The 16882-nt window shown below is 39.6% G+C and overlaps 2 protein-coding genes across 8 annotated transcripts in view; one reads left to right on the plus strand and one right to left on the minus strand.

Annotated features, from left to right (window-relative positions):
• LOC145484906 (tRNA (32-2'-O)-methyltransferase regulator THADA-like) overlaps nucleotides 1–16882 on the minus strand; it is a 656511-nt gene that overhangs the window by 415168 nt on the left and 224461 nt on the right. For all 7 annotated transcript variants that reach the window (XR_014049105.1, XM_081463530.1, XM_081463528.1 and 4 more), the window contains one exon: nucleotides 1525–1680. Coding sequence is in view for 6 of the 7 variants with exons in the window: in XM_081463530.1 (XP_081319656.1) it covers nucleotides 1525–1680 (156 nt within the window). In the remaining variant the exon portion in view is untranslated. The remainder of the gene's footprint in view (nucleotides 1–1524; nucleotides 1681–16882) is intronic.
• Nucleotides 1688–6947, plus strand: LOC145484922 (uncharacterized). Its single transcript, XM_081463546.1, has one exon. It carries the CDS (start codon nucleotides 4363–4365, stop codon nucleotides 5407–5409), a length of 1047 nt encoding a protein of 348 aa, XP_081319672.1. The 5' UTR covers nucleotides 1688–4362; the 3' UTR covers nucleotides 5410–6947.

Below are 16882 nucleotides of genomic sequence, written 5' to 3' on the forward strand. Positions count from 1 at the left end.
AAAGCAACTAAACTCGTTTTAACGCCTACTTCATGTAAGACACACGCAATTACAAAACACATGTTTCTCCGAATATGGTAAGACAAGCCACATATGTAACAGCTGTATATGGAAGATCTTTACTTTGGAATGAATTAAGGCCTTGTGAACAGCGATTAAATAATTTCACAGCATTCAGGACCATGATCACTGAAAGACAAAGTCAGTCTTCTAAAGGAGCAAAAGGGTGAAGTTTCACCATTGGTGCCCCAATCTCTGTAGAACACAAAGGATTACAGAATGACTCATTGCGGTCAGAATTTCGCTGTCACTGCTGATAAACTAGATTCATCTTTGGCTGAAAGAAAGTTAGAAAAAGAAAAATAGCATTTTTCTTTTGTCATTAATCATTGTAAAATGGGGTTAACTAGCCTATACGACTCCTATCCTACAGTTCGTAACATTTTAATTATCGGTCTCAACCTTTGTTTGCTTCACGCATATTTCTGAAGGGCACTTCACGCTTATTAGGAGGATTTGTAAGTAGAATGGCCTGTTTAACTATTTTATAGCAAATGTTTTAGAGGTCTTAGGTCTGCATGGTTTCCACTGTTAACTGCATGTCGCTTTGCAGAGTTTGACACTTTCATGCAATTTCTGTTGTGCTGATACCTTGGTTAGACTCATTTCTATTGCAAGATATGTTTTAAGCTCTCTAAATAATTGCTTTCCAGAGACAAAGTTTGAAACATTTTGTTAACGTTATGCTTACTTGCATTCCATATTGTGACACTGGGCCTGGTTGATTGATTAGGACTGTTTGCAAGTATCATGAATGTCTTTATCTTCGTCCCGCTTTCCTTTCGAGACTGCCATAGCTTTACTTTAAGAAAGCTATATGTTTGTCTAGAGACGTTACATTTCTTGCATCAATTTGATTGAGTGCATTCAAAGGAGAAACTACTACCAGATGAGATTGCACTGCTTAAAATCTCTTGATTTTGTTGAGGAGCAATGAAGGAAGAAGATGACTGACTTTCTATATCCAGTTGGTAAGATGGCGACAGCATCACTACCACGGTAAATAGCCTCAAGACAGCCTTGCATAGCCTTCAAATTAATGTTGAAATAAATGCTATTCGAAATTGGAGCCTGAAGGCTACTGTAAAACATCGAAGGTACGACAGTCGCAGCGCAATGCTTTGAATTTGACAAAGCTCAACGTGACAAATTATCTGATTAGAGAGGACCCCTTCCTGATGTTCTCAATTGAGAAAGAAGCATGTGACCAAACCCAACCAGGGTGTCTCCTCTCTCGCTCCAGGGGGTGGGAAGATGAGAGTTCCTGGGAACGAGGCAGACAAACCTAAATAATGAACAAGGATAAAAAGCCTAAAAATAGACATAGGTTGGTTATATGCACCTGGGCTAAAATATAATTCCATCTTTTCTATAATGATTCAATGTGTGGTGCTTGCTATTCAACACAATAATATACTTTACTAAACAACATAGAAATAACATATTCCCATTTTCACTCATTACCTTTTTTACATGTGCTCCTGCCTGCTGCCGAAAGGAAGGAGTTTGGTTATTCATATTTGGAGCTACAAATAATTGAAGAAGCTGGAGGTCAATCTCTGTTACTGATTCGGTTGTTCGTGAAGAATCACAGAGTAGTCCCAGAGCATCAAGACGAATCTGGTGAAGCAAGTTGTTCCACAAAAGTTAATCCCAACTTCAAAACAGTGATTTGATTACAAAGAAGGGTTGCATATGAATTTTCTGAGCTTTAGATAGATAAGGTGAAAAACAGCCATTTCAGAATTGGGGTTCACAGCCACATCAAATTTTTTGACAATTTAAAGTGGCTCTGAACCCCATGTACAGTTTTTCTTATCAAAATTTGATAATAATAAAAAGGTTCTTTGTTAGGTTGCCGTTTTCCAAAATTTGGCAATGTTAGAGAAGGCGATCTAATCATGGCAAAAGCAGGTATATTCATGGTATCCTTGCCACACAACTTGTGTCCATTACTGTCTGCCCAAGGCACAGATGCACACTTGAAAAATTCTTGAGAGTGTTAAAGTCATGCCAACACCCTGGCCATACTGAGAAAGTTGCCACTTTTGCGGGCAGAGAGGTCATAAACTTCCAAATGGCCGACAAAATGAGTATTTTGTTTGGTGAAACTATTACTGACATCAGATCATGCAACTGTATTATCTTTTGCTGGCTTTGGTGACTTTTTTTCCTCAATTGTGAGTTTTTTTCTGCAGTAAGATTATATATAATTATATTTTGTCCTTCCTTTTTGCACTGCTTGTTTCACACGATGATGCATTTCTAAAACCGAATGCCTATGTAAGCAGTCTCTGTTTCTTGATGCCAAATAATAATAAAGACATTTATTTATCATGGATTGTGTAATATTGTCCCTGGGGACAAGGGCAGGGCATTGGTACATGTATCGCATTGTCTTCATTTGTGTTCTTTCTAGTTACATGGCTGCTTTTCTGCCCTCTAAATTATGTTGGATACTCAAAACCATGCTGATCTTAATCCAGAGCTACCTCCTCTGGCTTCAACAGAGCATTCACATGAATCTTCTGATATGGCATTGTTGTCTGCTCTTTTTATAGATTACCTTGATAAGAAGTTGGGAGGCGTGGTGGCCTCAAGATCAAGTGGTCCGGGTTCAAGCCCTGACCGGGGACACTGTCTTGTGTTCTTGGGCAAGACACTTAACTCTCACAGTGCCTCTCTCCGCTCAGGAATATAAATGGGTACCAGCGAATTGTTGGGGAAACCTAACAAATTTCAGGGGTAGTGACCTGCAATGGACTAGCATTCCATCCAGGGGGAGTAGAAATACTCCTAGCCACTTTATCCTACAGAAACCAGGATGAGCTCTGGCAGCTATAAGCCAGTCGGCTCAAAGGCTTCACACTTACTTTGATAAGAAGTTGATCACTTTCAGACAATACTGAAGAAGATTTCTTAATCAGTACCAATTCTATTGCAAAAAAGCTCAGAGAAGACTCCAAAATATCCTTCAAATTTGAAGAGAACAAAAAAAAAGGTTTACTTCAATTCAGACCTCGTGGAAGTTCGCTTGGCTTCCACCATTCTTGGGGAAAGAAAATTTGAAGTAATTTAAAGGTGGAACAAACAGAGGCTGACGCTAAAAAATGCGGGTTAGAGGACGAGAAACGCACTTGACACACAGAGCAAAAGAAAAGATCATTATCAACTAAAAGTGAAGTCTACAGTCAAGCAGAGTCAGCTATCTGTCACCACTACTCCATTTGCTTGCCAACGTCAATTTAACTTTAAGTCCAATTCTTGTTCCTTCACACCTAGTAGCAAGGCAAAGCCCAGTGATATTTGGCTCATGTGTGATCAGCAAGGTCATTGGAGATCCGAGTGCCTGGGTCATTAACAACTCAGGCCCTCAAGTTATGGTCAGTCAAGTTTTGGCTTCTCTTCTAACATTGGACGTAAATAAGAATCTAGCCACGAGCTTGTCATACAAGTTAAGTATTTAATGTACTTATCATATTTAGTAGTTAGGCATCTTTCCAATTTAGAATTTTTTAGAGAAAGAGACTAGTTTATTACTCAATTTCGATTACGATTACAACTTGCTTGAATACAAACAGAATTCTGAATTGCCAGTCCTTAAAGGCAGACTTCACTATTGGTACACTATTGACTTGGTGCCAATTACTTTGTTACTGATACTATAAAATTTAAAAATAGATGAGTAACCAGGATAAGACATTTAGAAAAATAGAAAAACAATCTCTGGTTAAAAATTTTGTTTAAAATGAGCTTTCGACTACCAGTCTGTAGTCTTTAACAAGTAATAGATAGAAAGCACGAACGTTAAAATATATACTAAGGAAAGTGTGAAAAAACAAAATTATAATAAAAACAATAGAAATGCTTGTGTGTGAGTAAAAAATGCTAATGAGTTTTGTTGTTATGGATAGATCTGATTATAACGAGAAAATGGAAGCCTTACTCAGTGATCATTTGACTTACCAGCTCGTCCAGAAATCTCCGTTTGTCAAAATTGAAAGAGAACTTAACCACATGTTACTAGATCTCAAGAAGAAGGATAAGATTGACGAGCCAACTCATCGTAAACTTCGATCCACGGACACTGTTCCACCCGCCATACGAGGTTCTATTGAACATCACAAACCAGGTTACCCTCTTTGGCCCATTGTCTTTTGTATTGGTTCTGCTCTCTATAACACATTCAAATTTCTCACCGACATCCTGGCACCTATCCAGAACTGTAACGGCCACTCTATCTCCAACTCAAGTGAATTTGTTGACTAAGTCACCAATCTAGAAATTTCCGATGACGAAGCCATGGTTTCTTTTGATGTCGTCTCACTCTTTACTGCCGTCCCAGTTAAGAAAGCTTGTGAATGCATCAGAAAAAAACTCAATGAAGATACAACCCTACATCTAAGAACCAGCCTCACTACAGATGATATTGTTTCTCTTCTGGAGTTTACTCTCTCAAACAATTATTTCGTTTACAATGACTCCATCTACAAACAGATTCATGGTTGCACAATGGGCAGCCCTGTTAGCGCTGTTGTTGCAAATCTCTGCATGAAGATAATCGAGGAAACAGCCATCACTGCCTCTTCAACACCTCCAAAAATCTGGAAGCGCTACATCAACGATAGTTTTGTTATTATAAAGAAACATTCTGTCGCATCCTTTCATGACACTCTTAACTCAATTGACCCAGAGATAGCTTTTACCATCGAACCTGAGAATAATGGACAGATACCCTTCTTAGACACCTTGGTATCCAGGAACAATGACGTCATAACCATCAATGTTTACAGGAAATCTACTCACACAGACCGATATCTGGATTTTTATTCACACCACGAAATGAAACAAAAGCTGAATACTGCCACCACTCTCCTGAATCGTGCTTCTAATCTCCCAAGTACCCCCGAGGGAAAAACGAAAGAATTAATCCATGTCACTGATGCTCTGAAATCGAACAGCTACCCACTTTCGGTCATATCTAACATCCTGAAGAAGAAACCACCCCCGGCAACCACACCATCTCCAGAAGAAGTGGTAGGAATGTTCTTTGGTTGGGCTGATCCTTCTGACTTACTCATTGGTTTCGCAGTTTTACCTTACATCAAAGGCCTAACCGAACCTCTCTCAAGACTTCTAAGAAACAATGGAATACAAACTACAAGCAGACCCCTTAAGGCATTACAACAAGAATTTGTTTCTCTGAAATCAAGACCACCCGCGAAACTACAAACAAATGTCGTTTACAAGATCCGATGCGTCGATTGTCCATGGAGTTATATCGGCGAGACTGGCAGATGTTTACAAACAAGGAAGAAAGAACATATTAGAAACATGAAAACCTTTTAAAAAGGTTCCAACATTGCTTCACATGCCTGGTTGATCGACCATTCCATCGACTTTGACAATGCACGCGTGATTGACAAGGGATATTTCTGTGTTAGAAAAACTTTGGAATTCTGGCACAGCAATTACAAACATTGCTGACAATAATGCGAAACAATTACCAAGACAATATTCAATTTTATTTTGAACCTCACATTAGCATTTTTTACTCGCACACAAGCATTTCTATTGTTTTTATTATAATTTTGTTTTTTCACACTTTCCTTAGTATATATTTTAATGTTTGCGCTTCCTATCTATTACTCGATAAAGACTACAGACTGGTAGTCGAAAGCTCATCTGAAACAAAATTTTTAACCAGAGATCATTTTTCTATTTTTCCAAACTATAAAATTTGTTTATCAGATCCCTTTCATCAGTACATCTTGTAGAAAACTTTTTTATAACAATCAGTCAGCTTTGGAGAATGTATCTTTTGTCGAGTTGGCTATATCTAAATTACTCTGTTGTTGAGGTGCCTTTTGTCCCACATGTTGTGAGCCCCATCTCTGTGTCTATGCAATCGTCAGGCAAGAAAAGGCTTATTGTCAATTTGAGGCATGTCAACCAGACTATTTAGAAGCAAAAGTTCAAGTGTGAGGATTGGAGAGTCTTGTTGTCATACGTCAACAAGGGTGATTTCCTCTTCAGTTTTGATCGTAAGTCTGGTTATCACCATTTTGATATTTTTTCCAGATCATCAGACATTTTGGGATTTTTCCTGTTTCTTTTTTCCCGTGCTGTTAAATATTCTAGCTTTACAGTCCTTCCGTTTGGTCTCAGTTTGGCCCCTTATATTTTCACCAAGTACCTTACACTGCTTGTTCACTGCATGAAATGGCATGCATAAGGAGGTACAGTGTATAATGAATTCGTATACATGATGTGCACAGAAAGGTATACTGATGTACACTGAAGTATATGTATAAGTTCTGTATAATGATCAGTATACATCTGTATCCTTGTACTAATGTATACGTATTGTGGAGATTACCTTATACCTAGTGTAAGAGAACCTTGCATGAGTTGACAAAGTAAATTCAAATTGTTTGTTATTTTGTATCATAAAAGAAGAAAACGAAAGCCCCGGCCACTGAAAATAGTGCTGTCATGAAAAATGTACCCCACGATAATGAGTGCTTCTTACCGCAGAACTTACTGAGCGAAGTTATCGGCATGTTAAGTAAGCTTTAAGTCAGATAAACATCTGTAAACGCAGGTGCTATCAGTATTAACGCATCTTTGCAGATTTCGTACAGGTATCATTAATGTACCTTGACTCTTCTTTAAGCATTGCTTACAGATATCCATAATGCATCTATATGCTCCTTTACGTATTGTATAAATATATCAATAACGCATCTTAACGCTTCTTTAGGCGTTGCGTAAAGATATCCATAACGCATCTGTACGATCCTTTATGCATTTCATAAATATATCAATAACACATCTTAACGCTTCTTTAGGCATTGCGTAAAGATGTCCATAACGCATCTGTACGATTCTTTACGCATTGCATAAAGATATCAATAAGGCATCTTTATGCTTCTTTACGGATCGCGTAAAGGTATCATTAATGCATCTGTACGCTTCTTTAAGCATTCCATAAAGATATCAATAAGGCATCTTTACCCTTCTTTAGAGATCACATAAACATATCCATGTCGCATCTGTACGCTTATTTACGCATTGCATAAAGATATCGATAACATATCTTGACGCTTCTTTACGGATTATGTAAAGGTATCATTAACGCATACTTAGGTTTCTTTACGCACCGCGTAAAGGTATGACGCTAAACAATGCTTCTTTACAGACTTCATAATGCATCTTTCGTTTACACTTCTTTAATTTCTCAAAGTATTAATTAATAATCTGAATCTTAATGCATCTCTACGTTTCTTCATCACGATGTCTTGTATTTTTAATCATTATATTTTTATTCCAGGACCCCTCTGGATATCAGCCTCGTTGCTGAATGGGCCACCCTGGCTAAATAAAGTTTACCTTTACCTTTACCTATCTCTAAGTATCAAGGTAAAATGTGTTGGTAAAAACACAGACATAGGAATTGGCAGGATGATGTGCTTGAGTCATCTCATGCAGCCCATGATTACTAATGAGACCTACTGACCCAGATGTGTCAGACAATGAGGAACCAGTAGCAAAGAAATGGAAAAGCAATGAAACAGGTCAAAGTACCGAAAATGAAGCCATCATAGGTCAGCTTAATTAACATTTTGATTTAGCTGAACAAAAAGGAGCTGAAATCAATACCAACTTAGCTGCCATTGTCTGGAAACTACTGAAGGAGAAAACTGAGGAAGACAAGCTAACTAAAATAAAGAAATGCTACCTGTCGCCAAAAAATTGCAAAAGATTAGCCGAAACAAGAGTTAACTTGCCAAAATGGAATAACCTGTCACAGAAAGCACATACAGCTGACATAAAGGTGCAGAGAGTGCAAACATCTCTTGTAAAGGGAGCTACTTCAGTAGTATCAATTGTAAATAACTTAATAACTGCTCCCAAAAGCCCTCAAAAGACAAAGATGTAAACACACTCATGGATGCAGTGCTGTTGGTAGCTAATGCTAACATGGAACTTAATATTTGTTGCAGAGAAGCTCTTTAACCAGAGCTCCATGCTAGCTACTGATACCTCTGTGCACCCTCAAATCCAATTACTTCAGAATTATTTGGGAACGATTTACCCAAAGCAGTGAAGGATATAACCGACACCAACAGAATTACCTCAAAACTCCAAAGGGATAAGAAAGAGAGTTATTTAAGAGGTAGGCAATATGAACACCATGACAAATTTGCAAGCAGAGGAACTATTCTGGGACAAAAATCTACAATGGCCCCCCCCCCCCCCCAAACAAGGGGGAGGGGAAGAACAAAATCCAGAAGTCTCAGTCTTGACTGATATGAGCACATAACACCCAAATTCAGAGGTGAGTGCAAGCAACAATGTCAGTCTCAAAGTTGCTGGTAGGTTCAAATATTCTCTGCCTGCTTGGAAACTAATTACAACTGATATTAAGATTGTTGACATGGTACAGCACTGTCACCTAGAGTTTATTGAGACCCCATCTCAGCAATATAATTTTCCTCCCAACAGATTCAATCCAAAGGAGGCTAAAATTATTGATGACGAGATTAAGACATCTTACAGAAAGGGGTTATTGAGGAAGCCCTGCCCTCTGAAAACCAAGTTATTTCCAATGTATTTCTTAGGAAAAAGAAGAATGGCTGGTACAGGATGATTCTTAATCCCAAAAGATTAAATGAGTCTATCGAATGTAAGCACTTCAAAAAAGGAGAGTCTGTCCTGTGCTCTACAATTAATAAGAAGCAATTGGCCTCATGGCCTCAATCAACTTGATAGATGCCTACTACTCAGTGCCAGTGGCATCTGAGCACAGAAATATCTGTGGTTTGTATTGAGAGGCATATTATTTCAGTATACTTGCCTGCCCAATGGCTTGACCTCAGCACCCAGATATTTTACTAAGCTCCTAAAGCCAGTGTACGGTACATTACAGTCAAGGACACTTGAATGTTGGCTACAATGATGACTCTTATCTTCAAGGCAGCTCAACGTCAGAGTGCCACCAGAATATTGTAGCAACTGTAGTGTTTAGCTGTTAGTACTCTTGAGACATTTCATGATAGTATACATGATGTACTATAAGTTCGAAAAGGATCTCGGGTTGTTGTAAGCATGGCGTGTTGTACAGTGGATTAAAAGAGTTTTGAGGAGTTTAATCCGTGTTAAATCCATGTGTTTTATCGGCCATCACCACATTTGGCGACAAGTATCAAACTGGAAAAAGGTTCTTCTGTATATTTCAGTTGAATTTTGCAACATGCCTGGAACCGGGAGCGGTGAAACCAGCGACACGCAACCAAGTTTATCGCCAACCTCCACTGTTGAACCAAAATCTCTTGAAGTTCGTGGTCTTCCTTGCTCCGACCCCAAGGGAGAACCAACTACCCTTTCCGTTCAATGGAAGCGATGGAAATGTGCTTTTCATTTGTATGTGACATCGAAAGGTGTAACAAATCAAGTGCAAAAAGTGGCTCTATTACTGCACTCAGGTGGAATGGAACTGCAAGAAATTTACTACACGCTTGCACCAGAAGACGAAGCTCAGAACAACTTTGACAATTGTTTAATTGTCCTCGACAACTATTTTACGCCAAAAGTGAACGTACCTTTTGAGAGACACGGATTCCGACAAATGGCACAATTAGAAGGTGAAACAATCGATCAATTTGTGTGCCACCTTCGGTAAAAAGCTGTCTCGTGTAAATTTGACAAGTTGGATGAGGCTATCCAGGATCAATTGATTGAGAAGTATAGAGATCCGGAACTCCGACGGAAATTTTTGGAGAAAGCCCAGGATGGAACCCTTACTGTCCTTCGAGATGTTGCACGAGTACATAAATCTGTCAAACTTCAAATGCAGTCATTGGAGACCTCGAGCAAAGATGATCAAGTGAATGCCGTGCAACCTGTCGACCCCAAATGGGGGAAAAACAAAAAGAAAAAGAAGAGAAAACCTGAGAAAAAAGATTTTAAGCCAGGGGAACATCCGAAGTGCTACAGATGCAATGAAACCGGTCATTTTGTCTGCAATTGCCCTGCCCTAAACAAAACATGCAGTAAGTGTGGTTTTACTGGTCATCTGGCTGTTTGTTGCAAGACAAAGAATCCTAAACATCCTCCAAGTGGCAGACCTAATCCAAATGGTGCGTATCAAGTGGAAGAAGAGTTGGATCAAAGAGATGGTTATGCCTTTGCCGTGAATGATGGAAACAAAACAAGTGGCATTGTACATCTGCAAGTGGGAGGTGTAGAGTTGAAGGATGTACTAATCGACTCTGGAGCATCATGCAACATAGTGGACAAAACTACATGGGAAAGTTTGAAGCAAAAGGGAGTGAAGTGTACATCTCAGAAATGCAGCAAGAAGTTATTCACCTATGGTGAAACTGAACCAATTGAAGTACTGGGAACATTTGAAGCTGGAATTCACTGTGAAGTTTCTGCGAAAAGCTGTTTGGATGAGTTCACTGTTGTTAAGGGCCCTGGAAAAACTTTGCTTGGAAAATACACTGCAGAGAAACTGAATGTATTAAGAGTCGGACCGCCCAGTAATCCACTGGCATGTACTATCACCAGCAAAGGCGATGCTGGAGATGTTTTAAAGGACTTTGCTGACATATTCCAAGGTGTTGTAAAACTTAAAGACTTCCAACTCAAGTTGCACATTAACAAGAATGTCAAGCCTGTGGCCCAGCCAGTGAGATGACTACCCTTTGGCCTAAGAGACAAAGTAGACAAGAAACTGGACGAGTTGCTGCAAGAAGATATCATAGAGGAAGTACCATGTGGTCCTACAGAGTGGACATCACCTCCTGTGGTCGTGCCAAAACCAGATGGTGATATTCGTATTTGCGTAGACATGCGAAGAGAAAACGCAGCAATCGAAAGAGAGAGGCATCCTATTCCTACCATAGAGGAAGTTCTCCATGACCTAAACGGTTCAACTGTGTTCAGCAAACTAGACCTGCGCTGGGGATTTCACCAAATTGAGCTTGATGAAGAGTCCCATCAAATAACCACGTTTGTGACGCACAGAGGCCTTTACAGATACAAGAGACTGTTTGGCACTACGTCAGCCCCAGAGAAGTATCAGAAGATTGTGAGTGATGTTCCGCAAGGGTGTGAAGGTGTTGCAAACATTGCAGATGACGTGATTGTACATGGATGTGGAATCGAACAACATGACAAGAATTTGCTAGCTGTTCTCAATCGCCTCAGACAGTGTGGACTAACCCTGAATGGAAGCAAGTGCCAGTTTAGACTCCCCAAGTTGACCTTCTTTGGACATGATCTGAGCAGAAATGGAGTCACCCCCAGCGAAGAAAAGGTGGCAGCAGTTCAGAATGCGCAACCTCCAAAGAATGTGGCTGAAGTCAGATCATTCCTCGGTCTTGTACAGTACTGTGCCAAATTCCTGCCAAATTTTGCACAAGAAGCTGAGCCTATCAGACAGCTGACTAGAAAAGACGAACCATTTGTATGGGAAGAAGCTCAACAGCAGTCTTTTGAGAAGCTCAAGTACCTCTTGACGTGAGCAGAAACACTGGCATACTTCAAGAATGATTGTAAAACTCGTATAGTGGCAGATGCAGGTCAAGTAGTGTACTGTCCTGGAAAAACTAACATTGCAGACGCCCTCTCAAGGCTTAACTCACTGAAGCCAAAGGATAGGAGTGGAGAGGAAACAGATGCTGTGAAAATGATTGCAGAAGAGAGCACACCTGTGGTGTTAACAGCCAAAGAAGTAGAACGTGCATCAGAAGATCCTGAGCTGACCGGTGTGAGACATTACATTCAAAGTGGAGACTGGTCTCAGTGCAAAATGCCCCATTTCATGTGTGTGAAGAATGAACTTTGTGTGCTTGGTAAATTGGTGTTACATGGGACAAGGATTGTCATACCACAGAGCCTGAGGAAACAAGTCTTACATTTAGCCCATGAAGGTCATCAAGGCATAGTCAAGGTGAAAAGCCGGCTCAGAACCAAAGTTTGGTGGCCTAAAATGGACACTGATGCTGAGCGAATCTGTAAAAGCTGCCATGGATGTCAAGTAGTTAGTGGATTCTGTGCACTTGAACCAATGCAGAGGGTAGAACCACCAACAGGACCATGGCAAGATGTAGCTATTGATGTATTGGGTCCACTTCCTTCTGGAGAGAGTTTACTCGTGGTAGTAGACTACTACAGCCGTTTCTTTGAAGTAGTGATTATGCACTCAACTACATCCCAGAAGATGATTGAAGCACTAACTCCGATCTTTGTGCATTACGGCTATCCATTCAGCCTCAAGTCTGACAATGCATCCCAGTTTGTATCAGAAGAATTCAAAGAGTTCCTGTCCAAGAATGGTATTGAGCATCGGAAATCTCCTCCTCTTTGGCCTCAAGCCAATGGCGAGGTTGAACGACAAAACCAAACATTGCTTAAGGCGCTCAAAATAGCCCAAGTTGAAGGAAAGAGGTGGAAAGATGAATTGAACAAGTTCTTATTGGCATACCGAACCACCCCTCACTCTACCACTGGAATGACCCCAGCATCTCTAATGTTTGGAAGAGAGCTGAAAACAAAATTGCCTGAATTACGTCCCAACAAGAGCGTGCTGGATGAAAGTATCAGAGACCAGGACTGGAATCACAAATTATCCAGTAAGCTGTATGCTGACAAGCAAAGGAATGCAACTTCCAATCCAGTACTCCCTGGTGACAAGGTTCTGCTTAAAAACACCAAATCATCTGGTACGCTGGCTCCAAATTTTGAACCTCAGCCGTACACAGTCCAGATCACGGAAGGACAAGAACTTACCTTGAAAGCTGAAAACGGCACAGTGTATAGGAGAAACAGCTCTTTAGTCAAACCCTACAAAACTCCTGGAGAGCCAGAGCCTTCTTCACTGGAACAAAGCCCTAGAGAAGCAAAAACCTCAAGTCCAGCTACAGCAATACCTGAGTCTAGCACAAGCTCAAGTACAGCAGAGACAAGAAACAGACCAACCCGTGCTACGAAATTGCCTGGAAGATTTAAAGACTTTGTCCTGGACAAATGAACTGACTTGTTTGGACTTTCTAGGATTTTAACTGAACATTATTTTGTTAAGGTCCTGCAGTTTGCAGTTCGAACCATTAGTTTGAGAGTATTTGGTACCCTTGTTATTTGATATTAAGACATTCCATTTTTTCTGGAAGACATTTTTCTTGAACTCAGTTTTAACTGCAATTTTATTTGCCACAAAGGAAGGGAATGTAGTGTTTAGCTGTTAGTACTCTTGAGACATTTCGTGATAGTATACATGATGTACTATAAGTTCGAAAAGGATCTCGGGTTGTTGTAAGCATGCCGTGTTGTACAGTGGATTAAAAGAGTTTTGAGGAGTTTAATCCGTGTTAAATCCGTGTGTTTTATCGGCCATCACCACAGCAACCAAATGCCTTTTTGAGTCCCTAGGTTTTGTTCTTAACAAAGAGAAATCTGTTTCGTGGCCATGTCACAAACTTATTTTCATTGGTTTTATTTTGGACTCCATACTCACGAGGGTCTTCCTCACACCAGAAAAACCAGAGTTGTTTCAGCCTGCCAGAAACTTTTAAATAAGAGCTATGTATCCATTAGAGAAGTTGCCCAAACCATAGGGGTACTTGTGTTCAGACTACCAGCAGTCCAGTATGGACAACCATTTTACAGAAACATTGAAATAGATAATCAAAGTGGCTGTGGGCCACTCAACTTGGAAAATGGATTGTCTGTAAACAGTGACAATTTTGATGCCACCGACTTGAGGCTTTACTCTGTAGTTAAATTAAAGCCCACTGGAAAAACACAATGGTAAGGGAATACACAAGGAGATGTAACACCGTTGAAGACATTCATGAAGTTATTGGTGATCCTCATCCAAGACAGTTATTCCTATTTTTTTCGTTCTTTATTTAATGGGCGATATCAGTGATTTTCTTCTTTCTTTGTTACCATTTGAGAGATCTTAAAAATAGAAAAAATTATCCGAAGTAGAGTCATAATACCACAAGGGCAGCACTGCACCTTGTCCGCTCAACAAAGTTAAGCCCTGTTCCGCAGGGTTCCTGCTTGGACGGGTTACAAATTCAAATACCCCATGTTGTAATAACTTCTTTTTCTTTCTTTTTTATTTTTTTTCCTTCCCTTTCAAAGACGATATTAGTGACTGCTAAACTTCCAGTCTTGTGTAATGTCTTTTTTTTCTTATTCAACTATTTTGTTCAAATCATTTCGCCATGTCCACATTCATCTTTGAAGTATTTATTTACAATACCGTATAATGGTGAAACACGTCATTCAAATTCTCCTCAATCCTCTTGTCTGCTGATTGTCCAAAACTTTTAATTATGGCTCGAATCATAATCTGAAAATTCGTACAGCTTGTCAAATTTTGTGATTTTCAATATCTCCTCAGTCTTCAGCAATCGGTTAACCCTAACCCTAACCCTAACCCTAACCCTACTGTTAAACCGGTATAAGCAGACACCTTCAGGAAATGAGCTATTTCTACAGTATAATTAGCTTCTATATATAAAAACATTTGTACAAATATCTATTCAATGTATAGATCATTCCTGCGGCAAGATATTTAGTACTTGCATCAGAAATTCAAAGAATAACTAACTTGACACAATGCAATCGACTGTAAAATGGCCTTGGAAAGCGCAATGTTCAAACCCCAGGGGACTCCTATATAAAAGGGTCGGGGATGCCTGTCATCTCGGGTACAAATTAAGGATTTTGGTCTCACTTAGGGTGTTGATGACGAAACATCACCTTTCTTAGCTGTCAAAGTATCCTTTGGGGTGCTCCCGAAGAAATAATAATAAAAGAAATGCTCTCATTTGTTTTCCGCTGATCTCTCAAGTACGCAGGTCAGGTCTACAAGTGCTTGCGGAATACTTTCTTGAACAGTGGCTAGTAATTAGACCTATTCTGTTTTAAAAGGTAACTTTTAGGGGTCTTATGAAGCTCAAGCAATGCCCACATTAGTCTCCTTTAGGAGTTAAGGTGGCTTACTACAGTTTTGATGGATTACAACAGCCCAACTTTCAACTCTTCTTAAAAATGTTCCAAGATGTTTTATCCTTTTATTTTTTACTGTTTACTTAGGTCTTTTACTATTCTATGTGAGACTTGAACAATCGAACTTCAACAAATGGCCAAAATAAACCACCGAGTGCCTAGGGTGGGACTGGGCACTAGTGGGTTAGATCACGTTTTTCTCAAAATCTACCTGTATGACCCCACCTCAAAATTTCAGGAGTAACAAATTAGCTCTGCTTTAACATTCATGCAAAGTAAAATAAAAATCTGTAGGCCAGATTTTTTGCAAACTAAGAAAATGTGAAATCAAAAATAGCTCAAAATCTGTCTTACAGATTTTTTTTGTAAATTTTGGCTTTAAATATGATTCACCCCTACCAATCGATGATGAAAATTTCATCATGGGATGTACGGTAGGTTTTCAAGCAACCCTCAGTGAAAGACTGGCTTTTACAACCTTGGATGAGAATTGAATTGCACACGCCCTTAATTTAAGTGCGTGCTCGTGTGATGCCATGTATCGCGTGCGAGAAAGCAAGATCAATTTAGAGCTCCTTTACCAGTTGTTTATTGAGTTTTTGTGTCATATTTTTTTGGCCCTAGTCTTAAACACATGTTTGAACGGAGTTTGAAACTATTGCTACGTATACTGAAGTGATTTAATGCCTTTCAAGTGCTGAAGTGGTTTTGGTTTCATCTTAGGGCTGCTTGCATCATTTGTGCATGTGCAATTAATACTGACATCTGGCAAGCAACCATAGCGTGTGCTACTAGTCTCCAAAAAACTGTAGTAAGCCACCTTAAATTCAAATTTTTTAACGAGCATCCCTGACCTTCTCATATGGGAGTTCTCCTCCCCGGGGTTTCCAAATGTCTAACAGAAAGTGACCCAGCGAAGGAGTGAAGGAATGAAAGGGAGAAGCAGTGATGGAGTGAAATCGTCCCACCACTATAACTTGGAAAATATGAATATTTTCCAAGTTAAAAATGAAGCCTTGCATAAAAACAAAGGCAGCTATGAAGCACTGATGATACTATCTCTAGAATCAAGGCAAGATCTTAGTTGGTGGGTAAGCAACCTACCACATGCATACAAAGACATTGATATCTCAAACCCTGACATTTAAATCACTACTGATTCTTAAACACCAAGCTGGGGAGCAGTGTGCCTTAGAGAAACCACTGAAGGCTTGTGGTCTGAAGTAGAACAATTGAGGTAAATAATTGAGTTTGAGATATTGGCAGTTCACTTCCCACTGAGATGTTTTCAGTCACATATTAAGGGAAAGTATGTGAAAATTAATAGTGATAATTGCAATTAATACTGCATGGAGTGCAGTCTTCTTTTGTTGTGTTAGATGATGGATCTAGTGTAGGTCAGAATCCACTAATTTCAAGATTGTTAAAAGGCATTTTCCAGTCAAGGGCTCCCAAACCAAAATATACTGAAGTTTGGGATGTTCAGATTGTACTGTCTTACCTTAAGACTTTGCACCCAGTGGACTCCTTAAGTCTGAAAGACCTCTCTTTCAAACTTGTGGTGATATTATTGCTGGTTTCAGGCCAGCGAGGTCAGACTATCCACATGCTTGACATCAATGATATGGTTATTACAGTCAATGGCTTTACTTTAAAGTTACTGTAAATCACTTAAAGCAAAGTAAACCTGGGTACCATAATCCTCAGGTTAAGTCTGTACCTTATGACGACTCTAGGCTTTGTGTTGTCACAACTTGTAAGGAGTATCTTCAGAGAACTAAGTCTTTTG

Source organism: Orbicella franksi, chromosome 4 (assembly GCF_964199315.1).
Source record: "Orbicella franksi chromosome 4, jaOrbFran1.1, whole genome shotgun sequence".
Taxonomy (NCBI): domain Eukaryota; kingdom Metazoa; phylum Cnidaria; class Anthozoa; order Scleractinia; family Merulinidae; genus Orbicella; species Orbicella franksi.

Coding starts and splice junctions, on each gene's coding strand:
- LOC145484922 (XM_081463546.1), top strand. CDS start 4,363: ATGGTTTCTTTTGATGTCGTCTCACTCTTTACTGCCGTCCCAGTTAAG.